The 25107-nt window shown below is 49.3% G+C and overlaps 1 protein-coding gene across 1 annotated transcript in view; it reads right to left on the bottom strand.

The window, feature by feature from the left end:
- The window catches only part of LOC119098248 (pleckstrin homology domain-containing family G member 7), a 53571-nt gene that overhangs the window by 16584 nt on the left and 11880 nt on the right, over positions 1–25107 (bottom strand). Inside the window, exons 3-8 of the mRNA XM_037221172.1 lie at positions 21275–21379; positions 20280–20396; positions 18158–18333; positions 16799–17094; positions 8023–8157; positions 7429–7536 (exon numbers count right to left, since the gene is read on the bottom strand). Coding sequence (XP_037077067.1) covers positions 7429–7536; positions 8023–8157; positions 16799–17094; positions 18158–18245 — 627 coding nt within the window. The 5' untranslated portion in view covers positions 18246–18333; positions 20280–20396; positions 21275–21379. The remainder of the gene's footprint in view (positions 1–7428; positions 7537–8022; positions 8158–16798; positions 17095–18157; positions 18334–20279; positions 20397–21274; positions 21380–25107) is intronic.

The following is a 25107-nucleotide window of genomic DNA, read 5'->3' as shown; positions in this document are numbered from 1 at the left end:
CCTCTCTCTCTCTCTCTCTCTATCTCTCTCCTCTCTCTCTCTCTCTCTCTCTCTCTCTCTCTATCGCCAAGCTGCTTACGGAACAACACAAGCAGCACACCAGCAGATATTGCACATTTTGCTGTCCATGTATTGGCTACAGCAGCGACAGAAGGTCTCCATCGCCCAGGCGTCGGCATCGGTCTAGACTCGACTGATCAGCATGGGGTGGTCTGTTCGGTTTATTCATTTAAACCGTTCAGCGATTTCGGTCCGATTTTTTCTTAACCTGTTCTGCAATCATTTCCGTGGCAGGTGCGCTGAATGCAGCGGCTTTCAGGCTCGCCCGGAGCTTCTCTCGATTTGCTAGATCTCTGGGACGGGCCGTCGGGTTTTTATCGTGTGGCGATACATACATTAATCTACCTCCAGGTTTTCCAGGAGACTTTATTATGGGCCGAATCCAGTCCGAGCGAGACCCACTTCAGCACTAAGGTGTTCATCTATATACCTTTTTAACTGGGAAGCTGTTGATTCGTAGGTCAACCTGTGCAAACGCTCCACAGTCATGAAACTTTCACTTAAACCAGCAGCCATGGTCATCCTCGGCAACTCCTCTTTCCGCTCTCGCGCACTCAACATCCACTTAAGGTCTTCGTACTCCAGTGGTTGCCGATATCACTTAACGTTTTTTTTTTGAAATCTTAGTGGCGTTTTCCGCGAAGTATTACGGACATGCGCTGCTAGCTGACTTGTCGGCTGTTCACGCCTGTCAGCGGCCCATCATCTCTCACCCAACAGATGCCCGTGACCAGGAGTGGAGCTTAAAACGTCCAGTTTCGGCAGTATCACCAATGTTTGCTTGATAACATCATACAGCCAGTACCTTCTCGATATATTTTCGGGTCCACTATTGTCAGAATCAAGACTCTAATCTCATGATAGCGTTTGAGGACGCTCCCCTCACATGTCATTTTGGATGCGTCAGGTCCTTCCGGCCCATCGCGGGTCGGTACGCCATACCACTCTTTACCCATTCTTCATCCTCCCCTCTTCTCACTTTTTATGTCCGCAAATGGTCTGCGAGAGAACTCCTGAAAAGAAAGCAGTATACCGAACAGAACTTACCCTTGATCGAATTCGCGATGTAGAAATGGCCAATAGTTGTCAAGATAATAATTGTCCCATATTGTCCAATTTGTCCAACTGTCCAATTCGTCCAATTGTCCAATTAATAAGTCAATTAATAATTGTCCCGGGGTTATGTCAAGTATCTCTTATTTGCGGCCGGCAAGATACCAGTGATCAATGTCAAAGGACAGACATATATTTACCTAAAATGCTGCATAACGTTTGGACGCATAATTTGCCTTGACCCTCTAAACTAGATACGTTGAGCATTTCATTCTTATTTTGATTTCACACATTCGCGCTAAATTTGCGTTGCGAGCAGTTATATGAGAAACTATATCTTACTGAAATCGTGAGATCTGACCAATGCTTGGTTACATTTTCAACTTATGACTTTTTCTCTTAATTCATTCCAACTTGTGCCTTATCGATACGTTTGATTCACTTGTGCTTGAGAGAAACGACAGGTGACTTCACATAACATGCAAATTACATTAAATCGTCACTGCAAATGTTCTTAGAACATGCACACAATATCGCCCAGTATTAGATTGCAAGGCACTAACACGCAATCAGGATTATAAGACATTGGAAGTCCTCTTCAGCCCGAGGAGGACCCATTGAGGATCGAAGCCTTATGAATGGAAGGCACGAGGACTGCGCACGTGCCAAAAACTTGCACCGCCGTCCCGTCTGGCGAGGCGCGCGGGGCGGCAGGCGGGAGACGGAGGAGCACGCGCTGCTGCCTGTGTCCAGTTCATCTCAGCCATGCCAGCCGTTTGAGTTTTATGCCTCGCTTACAGTGCCTGTGTGTGAAAATCGCATGCACGACTGTCTGGTCGTCAAATATTCACACCGCGTTTGCTCCGGTGCGGTGGCACAATCCAATTACTTCCGATGCATGACCCACGTTTTCGGACAGGAATAGCATAGCCGGGCCTTTTAAGCATAAAATATGCCCTTTTATGCCATACAATGTACGAATAGAAGGCATTCAAGGCAAATCATGTTCAACTAAGTACGTTCAAACACGAAGTGCTCGGTAAAACTTGATAATTTATTTGTTTGATGGAACACTCTGGTACTCTGCTCATCGTCTTTTTTGCGGCGTGTTTGGGCAACTCGTCTAATATGTTGTGACGATGGGTACTGAGGGCCATCATCTCGTCAGTGAGATACCATAGGTGACGCGGCAGGGCCTATCGCTTTGCTTCGGCCGCCAGCTCAGCACCTTTCGCCAGTGATCCGGCGTACTCCGCTGGGGTGTGTTGGAGAGCCGGGTCAGTAATTATGGAGGCGTCCTCTGCACCCATCCATCTCGTATCATATCCTAACTGCTATCTCCACACTTCGAGCGAGTCTCCTAAAGTCGCGAACGAAACCTTGACGCGTCCCAATCTGCAAAGTTACACCACAAACTGGACGTTTGAAGACAGGTCATATTCTTTTATTAGGTGCAGACATTGTAAACGTTATCGGCATTCTGGCGCAGATTCGGGAATATTTTGTTTTAAGCGCCTTCGGTGTCTAAATATATTTTTTGCCTAACATTGTTCACTTATGGACATAAGCACTACTTCGAAACGTCAAGTTTCTCTCAAGTACAACCATTGATTGCTTAATGATGTCGTTAAGCCCATACATCCTTGTGGTACCTGAAGGTCATTATTTTCCCCACGAGAGCTCAAGGACCACCCTGTCATGCTGTCACCGCCTACCTAGATCCTATGTCAGCTTAGTATTGACAAAATACCTGTCATCGATAATGCCGATGAACGGCACCAGATGCGCCGGCCGCGACGCCACCATACTACGCCATGGATACCTCGGTTTGGCACGTTTAAAGAGAGAGAGCATTCCAGATGGCTGTCATCAGGTCAGCACAGGGCTTCTAACACACATCTTGCAACTTCACGGCGCTGGTCCACACGCTGTATTGGCGTGAGGTCGCCGATGCGGAGGGTGCTGCAACCACTGACCCGGCCCTCTAACCACACCCCGGCGAAATACGCTGGGTTCGCCGACAGGTGGCGGCCACGTTGACGGCCTAGAGAGGGCCCTGCTGCAACCCTCTGCAGTGCCCCATTGACGAGGCGGTGACTTCGGTTTTTGCAGCCACGAAGAATCTGGTGCGTTGAGAGGATTTGGGTGAAGTCCACGGAATAAAGCGCCCGGTGCATATTTTATCGGGCAGCTAAAACTCCTGCAATGCTACCAAACACCCAGATTTTGAATATGATTGGCACCCCAATTCCAGACCCATTGCGCATTCTAGGAACCGACTTAGCCCGACACACGACTGAAACCAAACTTATGACCATCCTATTCTGGTTCCGGAAGCTGCGGTGGCCTTCGTCTTAATGCAAAGCATGTCAAACGTCCCAGCAAAGATGTTCACTGAACTGATACAGGACTACGCCAGTCGCACAATGGATGAGGGGAGCCGCTTGCAGATGCTTCTACTGATCGAAGACAAATTGCCCGGAGTTCATTCAAAGGCCTTGACTGGAGTTTATTCGCTCACACTACGCGGCCGCACGAGTGGAGAATGCTGAAAAATATTGGTGAAAACAGGGTTGCCGCTAAGATCACCCCCTGATGGATTGGTCGGCCTCACTGCTGTCCCCTCGAGAGGCCAGTGGTTGGTTCTGGGCCCTCTTCTACTGGCATGTAGGCGACGCGCGACTGCTCTGCTCAGGAGGACAGCTGGCTGCAACGCTGTCACTCCCAGCCGGCCCCGGTCCGGTCGGCTAGCCCGCCGAGGAGACTGACTCGTCGCTGCGGCGCCGACTCTTCCCAGCCGCCAGATCCTCCCTCCCCCCCCCCCTCCCAGCGCTCAGCACGCGCGAAGCGGCGGCCAGCCGCTGATCGATGCGTTTAACTCACGCTTGATGACCCCAGATTGTGCTCGGAGGTCACCTCAGCCCAGCCAAGTGTCGCCAGGGCGGAACGATGCGACGGGGTTCGGACACCACCGCCTGCTCCCCCCCCCCCCCCCGGCCCGGGAGTCGGAGCTGCCAGCGGCGTCGATTTCCAACAGACCCGGCCGAGACTAGGCTTAGTGCGGTAGGAACGAGCTGAAGCTGAAAATTGGGGTCAGGAGAAACTAGAAGGCAACTCGATGAAGTGGAAACGGAACGAGGATCTTGCGGCTTACGGAGCTCCGCCGAATGGTTAGGTCCGGCGAACAAAGCCCTTGGATTTTGATGCAATCAAGTTTCCGCAATTGTTTGCCACCGATGATGGCGACATTATATAAGTACGGATGGCGGTCTATGGAATCTAGTATTCTGAGCCATCCTAAGCATTTTTTGAAAGCGAGTTGATTGGAACGGTAAAGACAAATGTTAACAAGAAAACGGACAAAAATAACCGGATGCATGTTGCTAAAAGACCTCACATAAGACCACCATTCCCTTAAACGCACGACCCCTGATAGAAAAGTTGATTAGATCATGCGATTAAATAAAATTGGATCGCTCCAGCATAGCAATTGAATATATTCCAGTAGAATTGACAGATCTGAAATCTGTCAATTTTGAAAACCAGGCCGCGGCCGAACGAGCGATGGTCCTTTAAACTGGTTGAATGCAATTGAGCCGACACCTAACAGAAACACTGTTGCAGAGGGAATAAGCCTAATGTGACTGGAACATGTCGGACACAATCATGAATTTGGTGCTGTTGCAGAAAATCGCCGTCCCGATTAGAGATATAACTTTTCGGCCCGCAAGTCCGCCGAATTTCTGACGTGCATGAACCCGCGGGTTTTTGGCTGGGTTATGCGCCAGACTTGGCGGGTTTTTGCGGATCAAAAATTTTAGCGCACAAACTAATGCATCTTTAGCTATTTCTTAAGTTCTAAAATTATCTCAAAACCAAAGCGTGCTGCAAAATACAAAACAATCATGAAAGAAGCGTATTTTTACGGCAAGAGCACCAGTGGCAGAAAGTCAGTGACAGATATAACACACCAGTAAATCAGGTTGTACAAATTCCACAGCTTCAAGCAAACGTCTCATTAAAGAGTTTAAGAATAGCAAGCCAAATTTTCAAAGCTGTAGCCTGATTTCATTGAGCGATAGTTAGGTGGGTCCTCAATATAAATACAGTGCACACTGCACTCGCCTACTCTTGTGAGGATGTGGCGCACTCAGCCTTTCTTAGTTTACACAAAACAATATCTCACAAATCACAATCCATATCCATGATAAGTGAAATGCATATAAAACTGTGAGCGTTTCGTTGCCCTAGCTTTACTAGCTTGTCAATACAGCCAGCAGTTATTGGCGTATCAAATGTGAGACAGTTGTCGAAACTGAAAAAGTAGAGTTTGTTCGAGTTTGATAGAGTTTGTTTAGCTTCTCCGCAGAAAAGCAATTTGCGACAACGACTACAGGGCGCTTACACGATACGGTTTCCCTTGCTGCGATTGTTGCTATTTTCAATTTTTGGCGCGAAGGCTTTTATTCCGTCTGATTTGTTTTTTTTCGATATTGTGTCTGCATGTAGTTCTAAGTAAACAAAAACTCATCTCAACACATGACGCCAATGCGACATTCAATAAAAATCAAATGTGGCAGTCTGCAGGTTTTATAAACTGTAGAAAATGCTCCTGGAAATTATCACAACAAATTTTGTTTGTTTTCATAGAAGCTTTTCAGCAGCATGCAACAATATGCCACATATTTTGATGGCATTGCTAAATGGCAATTAAGCCACAGGAGGGACAAATACTTGTGGATAAAATATCATTGCCATCCTTGCTTTCACATGACTTTCACGTAGCATAACACAAACCACGCAGCGATGGTCGTGAGCTGGAACGTGATGGTGATGAGAGGAAACGTGGATCATTTCAAAGCTACCATTTGGTTTTGTATGGTGTGGTTGCATAATGTATCCACCCGAGGGCAGCAAACATCATATATAAGGTTGCCTCTGGTTCTCCAATAAGAAATTTGACATTGTGACAATTGTGATGCAGTCGAATGATGACTGAGCTGATGCAGGTGCATTGTAATGAACTGACACTTCTCATGGCTCGAAACATTCAGTATAGTTTACACTGTCAGTGCAAAGCTATCAATTGACGCGTGCAAGGTTTAGAATAAATGGTCTGTAGTTTATTGAGATCATGTAAAGGGGTCTTGTGTTTGGAACCAATCTTTTGAGCATTTTGGTGACAGACATATTTCAGTTCCATTCTTTTGCTTCTCACGTGTAGTTGAAAACTGCTATCACGGTGTTCAGGATCTACTTTGGCGCACTATAAATTATATTTTGCAGGTATTTAGGTTCTCGCTCTTTGAGAAGCATCACCGGCGTTTGTCAAACGATGCTATGCATTAAATGACGCTTACATGACATTTGATGTACGCTTTGATGCATAGGCCTAAAATTAAGATGAAAGAACAAAATCTATGTTGCAATAAATCAGCACTTGCGGGTTAATGGCGGATCAGTACTGCAGCCTAGCGGGCTCTTGAGGACTGCATCAGAAGTAAGGCGGGGCCGGCTGGGCTGTGGGCTGATATGTCCGACAAACTTGCGTCTCTAGTCCCCATCAGTCAGGTGGTTAGAGAGACTTCCTTCCGATTCAGTCATCCGTGGTGAGATGAGTTCGAGTCGCTAAGGACGCTCGTTATTTGCCACTTCTGGGATGGCATGTGACCAGCGGCAGCGGCCGCACAAAAAGTCAGGTGACGTTAGAGGGTAGGACATGGACAGCCGTGCCGAGCATTGCGATACGTTGCATTTTCGCATCAAGATTCTGTCTTTGATCCAGAATATCGAGATATGTTGAGGCAGGAAGGGCGGGGGAAGGCCAAACGCAATAAGGAATGCTAAGCGTGGGCGGAGATTACAGAAATTCATCCGTCACAAGTTTCGGACTAAGTATTTTAAAAACGTGGCAATATCACTTGCCGCGATCAGTTCAATCGATGCGAGAGATAAGTCCAAGATCTTAACCAATGCCGTTCGTGTTCATTGAGATGATAATACCGACTACAGAGCAGAGAATCATTCCGTGTTGCAGCGGATCCTTGCCTTATTTGCAACAATTTGTGGTTTCTGTGGACAGACACGCGCAAGGGTGGAAACACTGAGAGAAGTTGATGTGGCAAGATTTCAGTAGTCCTTCATTGCATCCGGTAATGGATCCCATCAAATGGGTCCAATGGGGCACTTATGTAATGTTGAAATTATGACATTGCATTGCGAGTCGTAACCACTGCCACAACGGCAAATCTGCATTTTTCTTCATGAAAGCGCTCATATTGCACAGGAGGAATGCACACCATATGCAACACATACCTTGACCTGCTCCGACTGTGCCAGAAGCGTGAAGACTGCCGCAATCTGCTGGAACCGATTCAAATGAACAACGACGAAAGCGCCTTCCAGACGGCTCGCCGTCACATCCTGAAAACAAGTTCGTCATCGTCATCGTCATCATCGTCACGTCATCTGTGTATGGTGCTGGAACAAGGACATCCAGCAACAAGAACAAAGGGGTTTAAATGGCGTCTTGCAGAACTTCAGTTTCACTGCGTCTGATGCTACAATCCCGTACTGAGGAAACTTGTTAGAGTTGTGGGAAAAGACACTGGCACAAAATCGAAAGGGAAAACCTAAATGAAAACACGGAAAACAAACTTTGATTCCCTGAAATTTTCACTTTAGTGTCTTATATAAGTGCTCTAATTTCATTTGCACGCGTCGGCGTGGCAAAGTTCAACCAAACGGCACTCGGGGACAGCAACTCAATGCGAATAAAACGGCCGAGTCCCACCCCACTTCAGCGCTTTCAAAAATGTCCCGGGCACTCCGAAATCCAACACCGGCGCAACGCGAGCCGGCCCGCCCGAGGAGCAGCCGGGGGGCTGCCACTCTGCGGCCCGACCTGACCTGGCCGACAATGTTGTGCAGGAAGAAGCGATCGAGCGACAGCGGCTGCTTGTGGACGACGTAGCGGACGGCAGCCTCGTGGTAAGCAGAGCCGCGGCAGTGGTGGCCGCTCCAGCCGTCGGTGATGGACGACTTCTGTCGACAGAGAGGGTCCAGCCGTACAGCCGCCGCGCCCGGCCAATCCAGCGAGCCGGCCCGGCCGCGCGCTCGTGGCGCGTGCCAGAGTTAACGCGTTGGTGATCAGAACTTTGCGGGATCAGATTGACTTGGGTCGGTGCTGATTTGCCTGAGAGTCGTATGTCGTGTGGCAGCGCAGTCGTACCTGGTCTAAGCTTCTTGTTATACGCCGTTTCTGACTGAATCTGGCACAGTCGCTCCCCTCTCAGAGAATATTTTACCTACTGTGGCACGTCCCGCTTCATTGGAAGCCTTCATTTCACAGGAAAGAAACTTCATTTTGACAACAGACCTCCACAAGATTAACGGTCACAACTTACTTAGTTCCACCGCTTGACCCAGCAAAGTGATGAATGTTTGTTTTCAGTTCCATGCGGCTCAAAACTAGAACGTGCTGAGTGGTGCTATAACACTGTGTTCGCACTGCACGAAAGGCGCACCTCAGCGGTTCCCCCAAAGCTGCATGACTGTCACGATCAGACATAGATCTCTGCGAATGTGTGGTGTGTGGGCATGCGCACCCGCGCTGCCTTCATGTCACCAGTGGCACAAACGCTGCTCTAGTCGACCGGCCAGGTTTACAGTTGCTCACAAGTCCAGAAGGAAGTGGTAAGTAGTAAAGTGACCATTGCAAGGGTGATCTGAGGCGATTCGTTAATAATGATGAAATGCTTGTTCTGAGTATTCGCGTTTGCACTGCTAATGGCGGATAGTAAGTCGAACAATTATTCGGTCTAGAAAAAATGCAAGCTAGGATGTGCCGCGCATGATCGCAATGTTCCTTGCCAAATTCGGCGCATTGCGTACTCGTATCTCGTTTCAGTTGTCGTTTCCGTTATTCGCCAATATAGCCTCTTGTTTATGATGGATTCCAATGCCGTGTAAACGTGTCCGATTCTTGTAGTATACCGCAGGGTATAAGATAAGTCTCGAACAATCTGGGACGTGCGGATCCCGCAGAGCGCCAACGCTCCAGACCGCCGCTGACGGCAACAGCACGCTGTCTTGCCAGTGTGTTAAGGCGGTCATTTTTGAGATTTGGGTGATCCTCGCCATTTCCCAAAAATATTTTTTTGCAGTTACAAAACTGGACACACGCAGGAACGATTTCCATTCTCCGCTGTTTCGTCGCCTCAAGCCAAGATTTTAACCTTGTGTTTGTGCTCGAACTTTTCGAAAATAACCGTAACTTCCTACAGTGAGTCGGAGGCAGGGATAAGTTCAGATCGCGACATCTTGTGGCCTGCAACTATCGTTTTCCAGCCCAACAGAGTTACGTCAGAAACGTTGAGAAGTCCAAAGATCCAGGCTCCAGCTCACGTGAAAAAGGTTTACTTTTCGATCCGACCTTTGCTAGGTGATGGCAATAACTCTCAGCCATGGCATGCCCCAAAGATGCCCGCTGTACATGAACATGGAAACAACACGTGGGCCTCTTTTAAATACATCCTTGGCGTTATCTTTGACGTGAGATGTACATGCTGTAATTAAGGATACCGACCACGCTCACGCCCAGTCACGGTGCCGTGATATTCATAATCTGCAACTCAGTCAGAGCTGAGTGGCCCTGGGAGCGTTATAATGCGATCGAGCTAAGTGCTTTCAATGCAATAATCCGGGAGCGATTCCATTAGACCGGCCATGTGCCACTGGTGGTGCAGCTGCCATTATGTGAGCAGCGGCTGGAGTGTGAGCTCACAGGACCGGAGCCAATAGCGATGGTGCTCAGTTATCCATAGAACTGACTAAAATGCACTGCACAATGGCAGCTCCTACAGCTTGTGCCCTGACAAAGGGGATCCAGCCTGTCAAAATGCATCACATTCAAAAACGTTTTACAACACAACTAGTGAAATCTGTGGTTCATACCACACCAACCATAACCAGGTGCTTTTACGGAGGCGGGTAACATGATAATGAGCACGAAAACGGGGCGAGGGCAGAAGTCGTCCCCAACTTCTGTCGGGCCTGGCATTTACGCTCCAACTCACTTACCCCACGGAGTTCCGGGACAAAGACAGTTCCCAGAGGTGATTTATCCCACACCACAGACAGGCTTCGTGACCTCCCGCAGCCCTGAGCCTGGCCTCACCCTGCTCCCAAGAGCAAGTGTCGTCCACACCTGACCGTCATTCAGCGCATCCAAACATATTACTGGATGCAGTCCATCTCACTTAGCTGGCTCCGCGACTGGGCACTCAGCGGTCGAGGGCCGGGCGGAATGGCGTCGTTAAGGGCTGCGCCGCCGCGACTGTAGCTTCCAGTGGTCCATTAAAACTTGCTCCGCAATCTCCGCCCAGCGCGTGGCGGCGCTACACTTCGATATAGCGTCAAGATATGGGGAGGCGCCCACGGTCAATCGATGCGGAGAAGTGGCCCGGTTAAGCTCTGTTCGGGTCAACCTGCTGGCCTGTCCCGCGCGGCGGGACGTGTCGCGCCCGAGACTGCCTTGCAAACTCGGAAACTCGGTCGTTATAAGTCAGGGGCGGTTTGGGCCTGAGACCGATCATCCTCGACTTGACCACGTTGATCCTACATCCTTGACGTACATTGGGATTGAAAATCATTATTGATCAGCCACTACTCTGTTGGAAAAGCGATTCCGTCAGAGGGCAGGGAGGAACGTATGCTAGCCGGTCAGGACGGGGCTCCGTACTCTTAAATCGACACTCTTTGACCACATCACTGCGGCCTCTGGGTAAGTAATCACTGTCTTGACTATCCTCATGGGAGAACGCTAGGTGCCAATGGGCTAAGCATGTAGTATACCACGTACGCAGATAGGCGTTCATTCAAATATCAATTCATGGCTTCAAACAGTGCAGATGCCAACAAGGTGTCCTTACATAGCTTGTGAATTTGGCACACAAAATCTGCTTTGGTTTTAGGGCCTTGAACCAGCTGTGGCTACCCATGGAAATATGTCAATTGTGTAAGCGTCTTTCCATCATGACCCACGGAACTGGCATGCAAACTTCTCTATGTGCGATATTTTCACACAAAAAACACTAGCAACATTATGTAAAAAGTCAATTGCATTTATATGACCAGGATAAGTAGCGCTCACTAGCAGCACGGGAAGGCCTCCACATGCCTGGACCTTCGGCCACCTTTCGTCCTGGACGGGGTATCGCCACGTGCTCGCGTCCACATGCCTGGACCTTCGGCCACCTTTCGCCTGGACGGTGTATCGCCACGTGCTCGCGTCCGCATGCCTGGACCGTCGGCCACCCTCGTCCTGGACGGTGTATCGCCACGTGCTCGCGTCCACATGCCGTATCCACGACAGCGTGTCGCTGTGCAAAGGCCCCACGTGACACTGATTACCAGCCGATGGCAAACAGTGTCATTGATCTGTGGAGCGGGCGCGGGTCGTTTCTGTCCGAGTCCAGAGAGGTCAGGGGCGCTGGCCATGGTCGGGCTGCTCTCATTAGTCTTGTGCCCGGCAAGGTGCGCCGGAATAGCAATTAGGTCCGGGGAAAGGTGCGCTCCCGGAGAAGGATTGCAGTCACTTATCCCCGACATCGCCGTTAGTTCAGTGCCAGCTGAAAATTGGGCTCATCGCTTGCAGGCCTGCGTTGCCGAGATGAGATCTCGGAGACTTTTCGGGCAATTTTCAAAAGGGGGAGGAAGAAAGAGTACATAAGCTAGAGAGAGAGAGAGAGAGAGAGAGAAGAGAGAGAGAGAGAGAGAGAGAGAGAGAGAGAGAGAGAGAGAGAGAGAGAGAGCGGAGAAGAGAGAGAGAGAGAGAGAGAGAGAGAGAGAGAGAGAGAGAGAGAGAGAGAAGAGAGAGAGAGCGGAGAGAGGAGAGAGGAGAGAGAGAGAGGAGAGAGAGATAGAGAGAGAGAGAGAGAGAGAGAGAGAGAGAGAGAGAGAGAGAGAGAGCGAGAGAGAGAGAGAGAGAGAGAGAGAGAGAGAGAGGAGAGAGAGAGAAGAGAGAGAGAGAGAGAGAGAGGAGAGAGAGAGAGAGAGAGAGAGAGAGAGAGAGAGAGAGAGAGAGAGAGAGGAGAGAGAGAGAGAGAGAGAGAGAGAATAGAGAGAGAGAGAGAGAGAGAGAGAGAGAGAGAAGAGAGAAGAGAGAGAGAGAGAGAGGAGAGAGAGAGAGAGAGAGAGAGAGAGAGAGAGATAGAGAAGAGAGAGAGAGAGAGAGAGGAGAGAAGAGAGCTAGAGAGAGGAGAGAGAGAGGTAGGAGTGAAGTACGCGGAGGATATAGAGGAGATGAGAGAGCGAGGGATGAGGAGGATTCGATACATAGAGAGGAATTAGATTTGAATGAGGAGATGGATGAACGTTCCACTGAAAGTGCAAGTGTGGACAGCATTAGAGACAGATGCACATATAGAGAGCTTCAATATGTTCATCTAGTCGCTTCTGTTCAGCGTTCCGCGCTGCGGTCCCTGAGCCTCGGCCGACCCGTTCGCTGGTTCTCAAACTTAGCGATGGGGCTATCCACGGCATGATCCTTTAGTTTGCTGCATAGGTCTCGGGCATGTAGCGGGTATGTCGCACGCAATACGGCATTGACGCGTAGTGCGTCAATTCAACTCAAACGCGTCAGGAGTGCGTGGAATTATCCCTATGCACCGATTCTGTGACAAAGGCTTAGCGGCCATTCAGTTGGGAGTTACAAAAGCAGAAAAACACCGCATTCACTGCTGCATCTTGAGCGATATGTTTCATTGCCCAATAACAACAATCACTTTCCAGAGGAAGGCGCTGTTAGCCACAATGGGCAACAACCAGAACGCAGCAGAACCGGTCGTTTAAAAAAGAGGAAATTGATGCAGTTGGACGGTCGGTCGTCTGAGCCTCCAAAAAGTATGGTTGCTGCTGTTCACAAGGAATTAGTATTTTGCTCACCTTCCTTTTTTTCCTCATAGTCCAGAGTGTCCTGCGGAATAACTTGAATTGTATCCATTAAAAGCACATAGTCGCGAATTTGTAACAGGCTCGGATATATAAACGAGGTTCATTAGGTGCCAGTGGCTCTGTCATATGACGGAGTCGGATGAAGACCGCATCCGTCAAGTTTGGTTTTCTGACGAGGCCAACTTCCCAGTCAGCAGTGCAGTTAGCAGCCAAAACCACCGTCCCAAGGTAAGTGAACGGCCTGAGGAGCAATTCGCCCAAGAGTACTAGCTTAGTGTCAAATGCGCTCCTTGGCTTTCCCAATTGCCGCAGCTAAAGCCTGTTGGTTCGTGGAATAAAACGGGAGTCAGGTGTCAGGTGACAGGAGTCAGGTGACAGTAAATCAGGATAGCTGTTGAATCCGGGACACGCCCAAAGCTCAACATCACTCGCCGTAGTCGTGGTGAGCTTACAGTCAACTCTCGATGGTTGCAACACGACCTAGCTTCTCCTCGTGATGCACTGAAGACCAGCAATATGTTGGCCAAAACGTTTCACAAGAGGATGATTTTCCTGAGGACGAAGCACATATCGGTTTCATATCATCACGAACTGAACTTATTGGGCCCACCGCCCCTCTGTTGTGGAGCTTCGTGAAAGACAGCTTAATGTAGCTCGTGGTAATCACAGAGAAGTTCTGCGGATTGATCCTGTCATCAATATGCACGAATGTAACACATATTTGTCTTCAGCATCAATGCTTGCCTGGGGCATAGCGGAGGTCATATCGGCAACGTCACCAGTACCGTTCCTGTGCAGTACGCGTCATCACGCTGCAGGGGTGCCGTAATTGGACATGTCGTCACGCAATGGAAGCTCATAAAATCGCAAAACAGTAAAATGGTGTAAAGGCACTGGCGCTTAAAAAATGCGACACATTTGCGAAAAACGGCGATGCCCTTTGTCGGTTTGGCTACATGCTCGGGTAAAACAAAACACTCCCAACGCCATCCGGAGATGTCGTTGCTCACGATGTTCTAGTATGACTCAGTGGGACAACAGCTTCTAACGACGCCAGCGCCTTTCCTCTACGCATGTGCCGTTCCCGGAACGCTGACTGATGAGCTGAACGGAAAACCTCCGGCGCGCTGAGGCCAGAAAAACGATTTGGCAAGTCTATAACGGGATGCAGGCCAGGTTCCCACTACCCTGGAGCGCCACCAATATGAAATTCCATCGCATCCCTGGAGCCGTGCGATATAGAGAGCAGCGGGTCCGCGTCACGGCGTGAGACAGGCGCGGCCCGTACCCACTGGAGCGGTCGCCGGCGGCTCTGGCGTACTCGGCGCCCAATTGGGGCAGCCGTAGACGGGGGCGGACTGAGACTTCGGGCGGAGGTCTGACGTCACCGACGCTTAACCCCAGGGTGGTGGATATAAGCGTGATGGTCACAGCCGTTTCGAAATGCGTTGAAGCGGGGCGGACTACCCGCGCATTTTTACCGCCGTGGAAGTCCAGCTCAGTCGTCCTCGGATGATTGCAAAGTCTATAGACAGCGAGGAAGTGCTGTGCTCCTGCAGCTGACGAAAATGCCCCATTCAGTCTGGGAAAGCAGTTCGTTGGATGTGGGCTGCATACGATCCGCCGGCCAACTTTTGCGCCGACGGCCCTCCGCTGCACTAAAGGTCAAAGCCAGTCGCCCGGAACACTCCGACAGAGCTAGTTCCAGTCAGCGGCGGCAGTCAGGAGGCGCCAGTTATTGGCGTCGGAGGCAGAGCAGCACATTACTCGCCACTGAAAACTTCCATGGGAAGCCAGCCGTTTATCGGAATAACTGGAATGTCAGGTGCAAGGAGGGACATACAATAACCCAGAACTCCGTTCCAAAAGTCAGTCGTCAAAAACGTCACAGGGGACCATACAGATATTTGTTAAGATTTTAATAAGTCCTGCTCCATACCGGAAAACTGTAGACACCTTGCACATGATCTAAAAGAATGAAGTGAACAAAATCTAGAAAGCAGAAAGCATGAAAGTATCGGAAGCTTAAGTATACCAGAAAGCACTGGTTAAACACCGATGCTGTATATATATATATATATATATATATATATATATATATATATATATATATATATACATATATGCGTGTGTACATATGTGCACATATATATACCTATGCATATACATATATATATATATATATATATATATATATATATAAATATACGAGACAACTTTACATTTCAAGGCAGTACTTATGGTCCATAACTAATGATGTATGTTTATCAAAACGAATTCAAACAAAAGGCTCGATTCAACGAAAACGGCCACGAATGACTATGCACTCCGCCTCAAAACATCGAGTTCCGTTTCATTACGCTGATATCAATGTTTACTTGAAAGCGTCGTTTGACTGATGCCTCTTGGTATGTTGAGCGCGATTTTTTCAACACGCAACTCATTAACTCATCAAACAGCAGATGGAAGTTTCTGTCCGCATTGAGTGCATTTATCGGTAAGATTTTGGTGATGGAAGGCTTCATTCCACGAAAATTCTCACAAATTACGGTAAACATGCATTTAGCTGCGCAGCTATGATGCCAGTTCACGTTCTGAGTCCACAGCCCAAATGACGTCACACTGCGCACCTTGAGCGTTTGCTTCCGGTCTTGTCCGAAAGCTACCCCGTCAATGCCGTGCTGAATTACATGCAAGAGAGGACCGATTTATGGAGCCCGTGCTTGGTCTTCGAAGTGACCTTTCGCCATTTGGCCAGCTCTTCGCGTCATAAGCGCAGAACCGACACACGGCAACATGCGTTGATTAAAAAAAACAGCACTGCCATACATCGTGCAAAATCGACTCCCCACGCCTGTAGAAATAAGGCTTAGAGTGCGACGTAAATTATGTCATTACAAACTTATGGTAAGCTGTAATCTGGCTTCGTCAACTCCCAACCTTGATAAAACTTAGTTTGTTCAACAATGAATCATTTTATCAGCGAACAGCAGCTGGTTTTGAAAACTGTTCATGAGATGACGAGCACACAAGTTAATACGCCGCCGTACAGATTGAGACTTACGTTGCATTTTCAAGCCAAATAAGCGCCACTCCTACTTCGATACATCTCCATCCGCCGTTGGAAACCAGACAGCTTACAAATAAATATCCTCTGCTGTCCCGAGGCCGTGAAGCGTTCGCTAGCGTGGCAATTCGTTACCGATTCAGGACAGGCAGCCATTTCAATGATCTAGCGGCGCGGGTTTAATACAGTGTCCGTGACATCGGTCCTGAGTTATGGCGTGGCGAACGACGCCCCACGTCGAGTCGAACAGCGGAGCCGACAGGTCGACAGGCGACTCGAGTCAGAGTCAGAGTCTAGATGGTGCGGCGGTCAGACGGCAGCAGTGGTTCGAGGGTGGGAGAGTGTGTTGAAGTAAGGGAGCGGTCGAGTCCTCATAAACATAGCTGGAGGAGCTGTGATGAACCCGGCGGCTGTGATGATAAATTGCTGCTGGAGGCTGATGCAGTGTTGAACTACTTACCTTCTGATCTTTTCATGCATGTCAATGGTTTTGCGATACCCAAAAGCCAAAACGAAACAACTAGCTGAGCCGATTCATTACATAACTGCGTGTGATCCCTCACCCCCCCCCCCCCCCCCCCACCCACCCCCTCCTCCCACCGCCAACAGCCGTTTGAGATCAACAGCTTCCCTCCTATGTCCCTTTCCCGCCAGCCGGCGCACCTTTTTGCTGAGCCCCTTCTTGCGTCGCGTGATGAGCAGCATGTCGTCGAACAGGATGACATGCATGTCGATTGGCTTGCCGGCGTCGGCCAGCTGCAGCGGCCCCTCCATGATGATCTGGCGGCGCGGGCTGACGATGAGGCGTTCGCACGGCTGCCGGGCCAGCGCCGGCCGCAGGAACTCGGGGATGTATGCCTTCGGGTCCATCTCCATCACCGACGGCCACACCAGGTTGCGCTGGATCTCCAGCAGGCGCTCGAAGTTCTTCAGCCACTTCATCTTGTCGTCAAGCTCGCCTGCAGACCGGCCGAGAGTCGGTGGAGGGGCTACTGAGAGCTGGAGGCGGGAGGCGACGTGGGAGGAGGGGGAGACCCGTGAGCCGAGCAGGGTGGCGGGGCAGCGAAGCGCGACAGCTCGAAAGATCGCAGAGGCCGTGAGGGAACCCCTCCGAGCTGTGGGAGTAGGGGATGGGTGGGAAGGCAGTGACGCATCAAACACGTTAGTGGTGTTTTTTAGGCACGTACAGACGGAGAAGTGGCACACTATGCAAAAACAATGATCAAACAACTTTTGCTATCTCTTTGCCATAAAACAGCCGTACATCAAAAACAAAACAGTGTGCGACGCACCAGACGTGAAGCTAACACCTGGCGCGAGAGTGGCACGACCATTGGCCAGACATCGCTGATGGCGCGGAAAATTCTCAACCTATTACTCCGCGGGGGACGGCAATGGAGAAGGAAGGGGTGAGCGTTGGCGGCTGGTCCTACATGGGCTTTGCTGTTGTAAACTGCCGCCGATATTGGCGGTCCACTGACGAGTTAATCCACCACACATCAGCACACGGGCATTCCGCGACCACGGGATTCTACGTCCTGATGGCTTTCGCTGGCCATCTCTCTGATCTCTGCGAACGCTATAGGAGAGCCGGGCACAAGCGCAAAGACGACCCCAGTGAATAGCACCGCGGCAGGCGCACTGTGACCGCAGCACCGCTACCAGGAATGTCCTGCAGCAGCGGGCACACCCTCAGAAGCTACACGGTGCGGGCACCGTTCACACCGTTCCAGAGGCTCCAAACCGCACCAACGAGTGCCGTCACATTCCGTGCGCGTAACAGAAGGCCCCTCGCGGGGCAGGAGCGACGGCACAGCAGCTGTGCTGAGATTATAGGAGGGAAGGCGCCACGGCCGGCGGCCATGCCCCATTGTCTCCACACACCGCCGCCGGCCCAGGCTGGTGTTATCAGCGCAGAGAGCGCCGTCGCCCTGCCTCGGAAGCTAATCACCGCCGCAGCGGACTGATGGCGCGGGACTGAGCGGCGCCGCCGCCCGCCGGCGCGGCGGCGTCATCACTCACGCAGCGAGTTCTCCTCGGTCTCGATGATGGTGCTGATGATCTGGCGGTCGGCGGCGCTCTCCGTCTTGGCCTGGATGTCACGCAGCATGAGCGGCACCTTTCATGCTGTGCTGCACCGGCGCCACCAGTAGGTCTGTCAGCTGCAGCTTCTTGCAGCGTGGGTCCCGGTTACACCACTGAGAAGATGAGGGGGCATGTGACAACACACCCAGGGAGGAGAGAGAGAGAGAGAGAGAGAAGATAATAGAGAGAAGATAGAGAGAGAGAGAGAGAGGAGAGAGAGAGAGAGAGAGAGGAGAGAGAGAGAGCGAGAGGAGAGAGTAGAGAGAGAGAGAGAGAGAGAGAGAGGAGAGAGAGAGACGAGAGAGAGGAGAGAGATAGAGAGAGAGAGGAGAAAGGAGAGAGAAGAGAGAGAGAGAGAGAGAGAGAGAGAGAGGAGAGAGAGAGAGGATAAGAGAGAGAGAGAGAGAGAGAGAGAGAGAGAGAGAGAGAGAGAGAGAGAGAGAGAGAGAGAGAGAGAGAGAGAGAGAGAGAGAGAGAGAGAGAGAGAAGAGAGAGAGAGAGAGAGAGAGAGAGAGAGAGAGAGATAGAGAGAGAGAGAGAGAGAGAGAGAGAAGAGAGAGAGAGAGAGAGAGAGAGAGAGAGAGAGAGAGAGAGAGAGAGAGAGAGAGAGAGAGAGAGAGAGAGAGAGAGAGAGAGAGAGAGAGAGAGAGAGAGAGAGAGAGAGAGAAGAGAGGAGAGAGAGAGAGAGAGAGAGAGAGATGAGAGAGAGAGAGACGAGAGAGAGAGAGAGAGAGAGAGAGAGAGAGAGAGAGAGAGAGAGAGAGAGAAGAGAGGAGAGAGAGAGAGAGAGAGAGAGAGAGAGAGAGAGAGAGAGAGAGAGAGAGAGAGAGAGAGAGAGAGAGAGAGAGAGAGAGAGAGAGAGAGAGAGAGAGAGAGAGAGACTATGGAAGTCTGACTCCAGGACGTCATTACGATTCATTTCGAGGGAAGCCATTCAATCCAATATGACTTTGATACCCCTGGGACGGACGACAGAACCCTCGGAAGATCTATGTAGCAGCTTTCTCCAGACGGGCAAATGAATACCGGTTGGCAAGCGCGGCTGATGAATAGGCGCCTACAACGTTCTTGGCAACATTCGGTAGATAAGACATTGCTGCGAACCAGGCTTTGATTGGCAAGTTGATCCGTCCATAATGATAGATCCCATCCATCTCAGATAGATAGAAAAATAGGTAGATTCACCACATTGACGTCAACCGGGGCCGATACAAGGCACCAAGGTCTTCGTCGGAGACGTAAAGCCTAGTGAAATGGCTGGAATATTAACGTATTGTGCATAATTTCTCCATTCATGCGCCTTGAAGCCCGCCGCTGTGCCACTGATACCCTCGAACAGAAAGCGTCATCACGGTGCACTCGAAAGCTCCCTGAGGCGAGTTTTCGGCAGCAGTGGACGAAACCTTAAGACGTAAGAGCTATTACTGCGATGGCGTTTCAGTAACACGATCTAAGAATATGCTTTTAAACCTTGCAGAGCCAGCTGAAATATTGCTTTTGAGACGTTTTCACTTTTGCAACGTTACCTGGACCGGTGAATCGTGTTATCGCTCTATAAACGGTGTCCACAGTATCTTCTCTCCTACTCGAAAATTCGCCCCAACTTTGCCCGATAAGGTCGGCGTTCTTTGAGCTACGGATGGTAAGAATGATTTTGCAAGTGTCATTTCCCTCTCCCTGCTCCCTTAATTTGTCCGACAGAAGGGCAAGATGAATGTTAAGACAAAACAGACGCAGAGAGGTGACGGATAAAGCTGTTGTGGACGTCCTAAATTATGTGATACGAGTTAGTAGTTTGGAAATATCATGGACTTGATTCCACATGTGGGCCAGATTTTATCAATCACAAATTTTTGATTTTGCAACTGCGACAGTTGTTGTGGGAACTGGTAGGTTGAAACATACCAGAACTTATGAATATCAATATTGATTGAATATCCCATGAATATTAAGGTAAGCGAATTTCGCAAACAAATGGACACGGGATCGAGTTTAAAACCACATTCTGCAATAACGTGGATGATATTTCATTCCATTACAAAGACAACAAAAACCTCACCTTCTCAAACTCGCAGAAGTCATTGTGACGGCGAAGCGTTTCCAGGTAGTTGAGAGCGTTGATATAGTTGAGCGCATAACGGTGATAGGACTGACTTAAACACGACGACTTGTTATTCTGGAACAACGAACACATCTCGCAGATTGCCGGTGACGAATATAGCACACATTGTCAGCAAGCTGACACGCCGCACCCAGCGCCAGCATAAGCTACACATAAAATCACTGCAAGTGCAAATAAACCTGACTGCAATCCAGCGAGTCAATAGGCGAAAGGGTACTTCGGACGTGCGTGGTGAGTGGTCGTGGGTAATTCCTCGTTCTACAACATCATGAAACAGGCATAAATTTGACTTTCTGCCTGGGATGCAGCCGTTTGTCTTCGTTCATTCCTCCGTGCACACGGAAAAGTTCGTCTAAAGTGGCAAATGCTATAGGAGATGGCGGCATCGGTCAATCAAATCAATGCAAAACGACCGCTCAAGTCGCGCAAAGCGACCGGAAATCCCAAATCCCAGAGCTGTTTGTACAAATCTGACTTCTGCACGATGCAGACTGTATGAGGAGCTTCACCCGTGGTCTGCTAATGCACTGGCTGATATATGATGTGCGTGTCTGGCATCACGGACCTGTACACATACGTAACGGCAAGGTAATGGATATAAGTAATGGGAAGCAGGGTCCGGCCAACACGACTGGCGAAGCCACTCACTGATGAGAATGGCTGATTCGATGTGATTTGGTACTATATATATATATATATATATATATATATATATACATATAGCTACGTCCAACAAAAAACTAATTCACCTCACCAAATTATCTAAGGCAGCAAAATGAATGAACGAAACAAAACAAAATGGTTACTAACCAGATAGAGTGCGCCTGGAGAATGATCCATTTACTAAACTACGGCAATTTAAACAGACTTCAAACGCATAAAAAGCCGCGGGCTGTCTATGAGCACGCATTTCAGACGGTGTGTTCACATACCTTGATAAACAGCTTAGACAGTATACCTGTCAGCGATACGGAGTCTTCTCCCCTACACAAACTCAGCAGGGTCTTGATGAAGTCTTTGCAAAATGCGTACGTAACCTGAAGAGAAAACATGTGCTATTAGCTATGCTTTATGATGTTCGTAAGCATGTAAAGCATGTAAAGCATGTAAGAAAGAAAACATGTGATATTAGCTGTGCTATATGATGTTCGTAAGCACGGAAACTACCAGTTAGGTGTAGGTAGGCACGTATCAGAACGTTGCAAGAACACCTAGTCGACGAAAACCCTCACAAAACTATCGACTTCAGATATTATGTTGCAGTATGCGGAAGTAATGTCCGAACATGACATACTGAGTTATGCGAAGTAAGGGAAACAAAGTTAAAAATGCGCAGCAGTTCGGTTAAATCTAAACTTCTTTGCAAAGTATATGCGGCCTTGGTCGTCTCAGCTTACGGGCATCATCTTGATTTACCCAGCCCACTGCTTGCATTCTGTTAATCGAGAAATTCATCAAGTTGTCTAAAAATTCTACTCCTGACGAAACATTTTATCCACGATACATGGGATAAGCCTACCAACAGCAACGTTATTTTGGTTTTCCTTCAACCAGCAGAATATCTCTATCATAAAGAACACATTTTATGCCTCAAGTAAATCTCGAACAACTAGAATATTGTGGAGTTTGCGCTATTCTTTCAGCCGTAACGCCGTGGACCAACCACCTCTGTCATAATTGAAGGCATAACTGCATCCTCGTCTTCCGCGGGTTCAAAGCTCGAGCCCAAATTTAGCAGAGTTACCACAGCACGACGCGTAAGGCTGGGAAAAAGGAATATGCTAGATGAATCAGTATTCGTTGCAGTTTTCTACACTTAAAGCACGATGACGATGTGTTGGCGGGCCTTCCCTATGGGCTGGACCGCGTCGTGTTAATCGAAATACGCCACAGGCACCAACTGTGAGCGCAGCACAAGTGGTGATCCAAGTGGTGATTGGGGTGCCGTCTGGGTATGACATATCCGATAAACCGAAAAACAGAGTAAATGCCGTCGGCTAGATGAAAATTCCGACAGCCCAAACAGTCCTAAGCTGCCCATAGCGGCAACGACGAAAATGCTATACTTTGAACGACTACGGCGTTTCGTGACAGCGTGCGGCTGGCGAAGAGGCCGCCTGTAATAGATCTTGCCGTTCGAGCTCGCAGCTGTCACGCGAGTCGACACTTGTGGGGGCAACACGTGGGAGACGTTCAGCCCCACAATTCGCGTCGCTGAGCACACTTCGCTCTACGATCCGGGGCTTACCCCAGCTGCATTCGCCACTGTAGCTCTGTTTGAGGTAAAGGATCTGGTGGGTCGGCCAAGCGAACGTAAGCCATTGCTTAGGACGGATGGGGATAGCGCGAAGTAAATGTTTTATCATTTACCACCCCAAGCCGGCAAATTGTTCGGCGATGAATGATCCGGCGTCCATTCCCAGAGGTCTTTGATCCATTTTGATGCAGAAGCGCCACACTTGGCAGGATCAGGAAGGCTTTAGTACACGCGTTTTGGTGCTAGTCCGAAAACATGCCTGCGCCTTGGTACCATCAGCATGGTGAAAACATTCTAGTCTTACATCCTCGCTCATACCACAGCGCACCAGATATGTTGCCGGCTATTAGGCACGTTTGGCCTCGGGAACATTCACCAGCTTCGCCACCCTCTTGACCGGATTTAAAATAGCTGTTTTCAACTGCTGTCTCATCTCTCCGCATGGAGAAAGGAATTTCATCACGAACAACCCAGCTCATCTCCATCACGTCATAACAAGATGAGCCTGGTGCCTTTAAAAAGCGTCTTTGTCAGAACCATTCCCCAGCAAGGCGAAACAGCTCAAGACGACAACATCTGCTACATCAGGATTCAGAACCTCACAAATAATGCAAGATCAGTATGATTCTCGTGTTATAACCGGTGGTTTCTACACCATAACAGGCTATGCCACTCCTTTGTGCATCAAACCAAAGGAGAGAATTTACACAGCTACTTGAGTCAACGTCCATTTCAGATCTTCGCCTGACTTAAATTGTCACCATTTAAAAATTTGTGGTCGATTATGACAGCATTGCACGATGCTCATCATAATGGATATTTAGACTGCACCAAGTCGCAGCATTTCCGCTTCGTTTCGTCCATGATGTGAGAAAAATCTAGTGGCAATGTCGCACTGTCAGCTGCTACATTAAAGCATAACACCAGCATCTGCGACAACGGGTGCTTTTTATATCAAACATCAGTGTCGGGATCCTATACCACATGCATACGCGTAGCAAGAATGTGAGCCTGCGGCGGGTGCGTACAATCTCGGCAAAAATAAAGTCTCCTCGCGCTCCAGTGTGCCGTATTTCTCGCACCTCAAGCCTGAAACCTTAGACTGTAACGCAGCACAAGGGTGCTATGCGGAACAGTCCTGATCCCGGCGCATGCGCGCGGCAGCAGAGGTCGGAGGGGTGGAGTGATTGGTGGCCGGCCCATTCGTTCGACGGGGCACAACGTCCTAGCAATTTGATCGGATAAAGTTATGGAATCAACGCCCAGGCATGTGGTGCTTGTTGCGTGAGCCCGCTAACCATCATTTGATCGTGGAACTGTGGGTCAGCTATATTATCTTACGGCAAAAGCTTAGCGTGCCGCAACGCATGGTACTTCCCGTCCTAGCCTGAGGATAGGACCCTCTGTCGACACCTGAGCTTTCCGCACCCGCCGCTACCAGCCACCTTCGCTGTCAGCCAAAACCAAATAATGAGCGCACGAAATGAGTCGAATCTTCACCGCAGGTAGGTGCATCGGAATGCAGGCGCTCCAACCAACTGAGCTGTTGAGACGAAATACAGAAGAGAATGAAGGCAATATTAATCATTTTGCGGGCGATTTTCAGCATTTGGAGAAAAACAGTCGCATCACAGCATAACACATTGACGTATTTTGTGTAAAGACCAAAACATCGTAACAAAATTAGATTGCCATTTTTATGCTCAGAACTGTGTCTGACTTCTACGTGAGAAGGGTAATCAGATCATAAGCCTGAGATATTGGAATGCATGTTTTGCTACAAAAAACCTTGGTAGCATTAAGTCCTACACTGGCACAACCAGTCATGTATTTTAGTTAGCTGTAGCCTCATATTCAGATTCACCTCACCTATTACACGCTTGAACGCGCCAGAGATGTTTCTTTGTGCTTTAATTTAGATCACATGGCTTTGTCCGTGTTGTCGTGCCCCGACAAAATCGGTCCAGTATATTCACAAACCTTCGTGTAGTGGTCTAACCGTCATTTCCAAATGGAAGGCAGACACAATTATCAACATGAAAATGGATAATATGCTTTTGTGCTTTGTTGTCCCTATTCTAGAGTGCCATTTTGTTGTTTCGGAAATGTCAATGTTTTCCCTCAAATGCCGAAAATTATCCGCCGATCCCCTAAATGGCCGCGGCTTTAAGTCCCTCAAATTCATTCAATCCAAAGGCTAGGAGTACATCTTAATAAAATATCAATACCGCAACCGATTTTCGTTTTTATCTCGTAAATCGTGCCACATCAAGACCGAATGGCGATGCAAGCCCACCGCCCACTCGTCTGATACGCGAACAGAATGGACTGCAAAGCAGCACAGGCCACTTTGATTCCGGTCAAGTTTCGCTTCCACCCCGTCGGACGAATGGGCCGGCCATCAATCATTCCACCCCTCTGACCTGTCTGCTGCCGAGGGCATGCGTCGAGATCAGGTCTGTTCCGCACGGCAGCTTTGCGTTGTGGTACGGTATAAGGTTCCAGGGT

Source organism: Pollicipes pollicipes, unplaced genomic scaffold, assembly GCF_011947565.3.
Source record: "Pollicipes pollicipes isolate AB1234 unplaced genomic scaffold, Ppol_2.1 Scaffold_4740;HRSCAF=5597_pilon_pilon_pilon, whole genome shotgun sequence".
Taxonomy (NCBI): Eukaryota; Metazoa; Arthropoda; class Thecostraca; order Pollicipedomorpha; family Pollicipedidae; genus Pollicipes; species Pollicipes pollicipes.
Note: the sequence above shows the minus strand (reverse complement) of the source record. Positions and strands in the feature narration are given on the sequence as shown.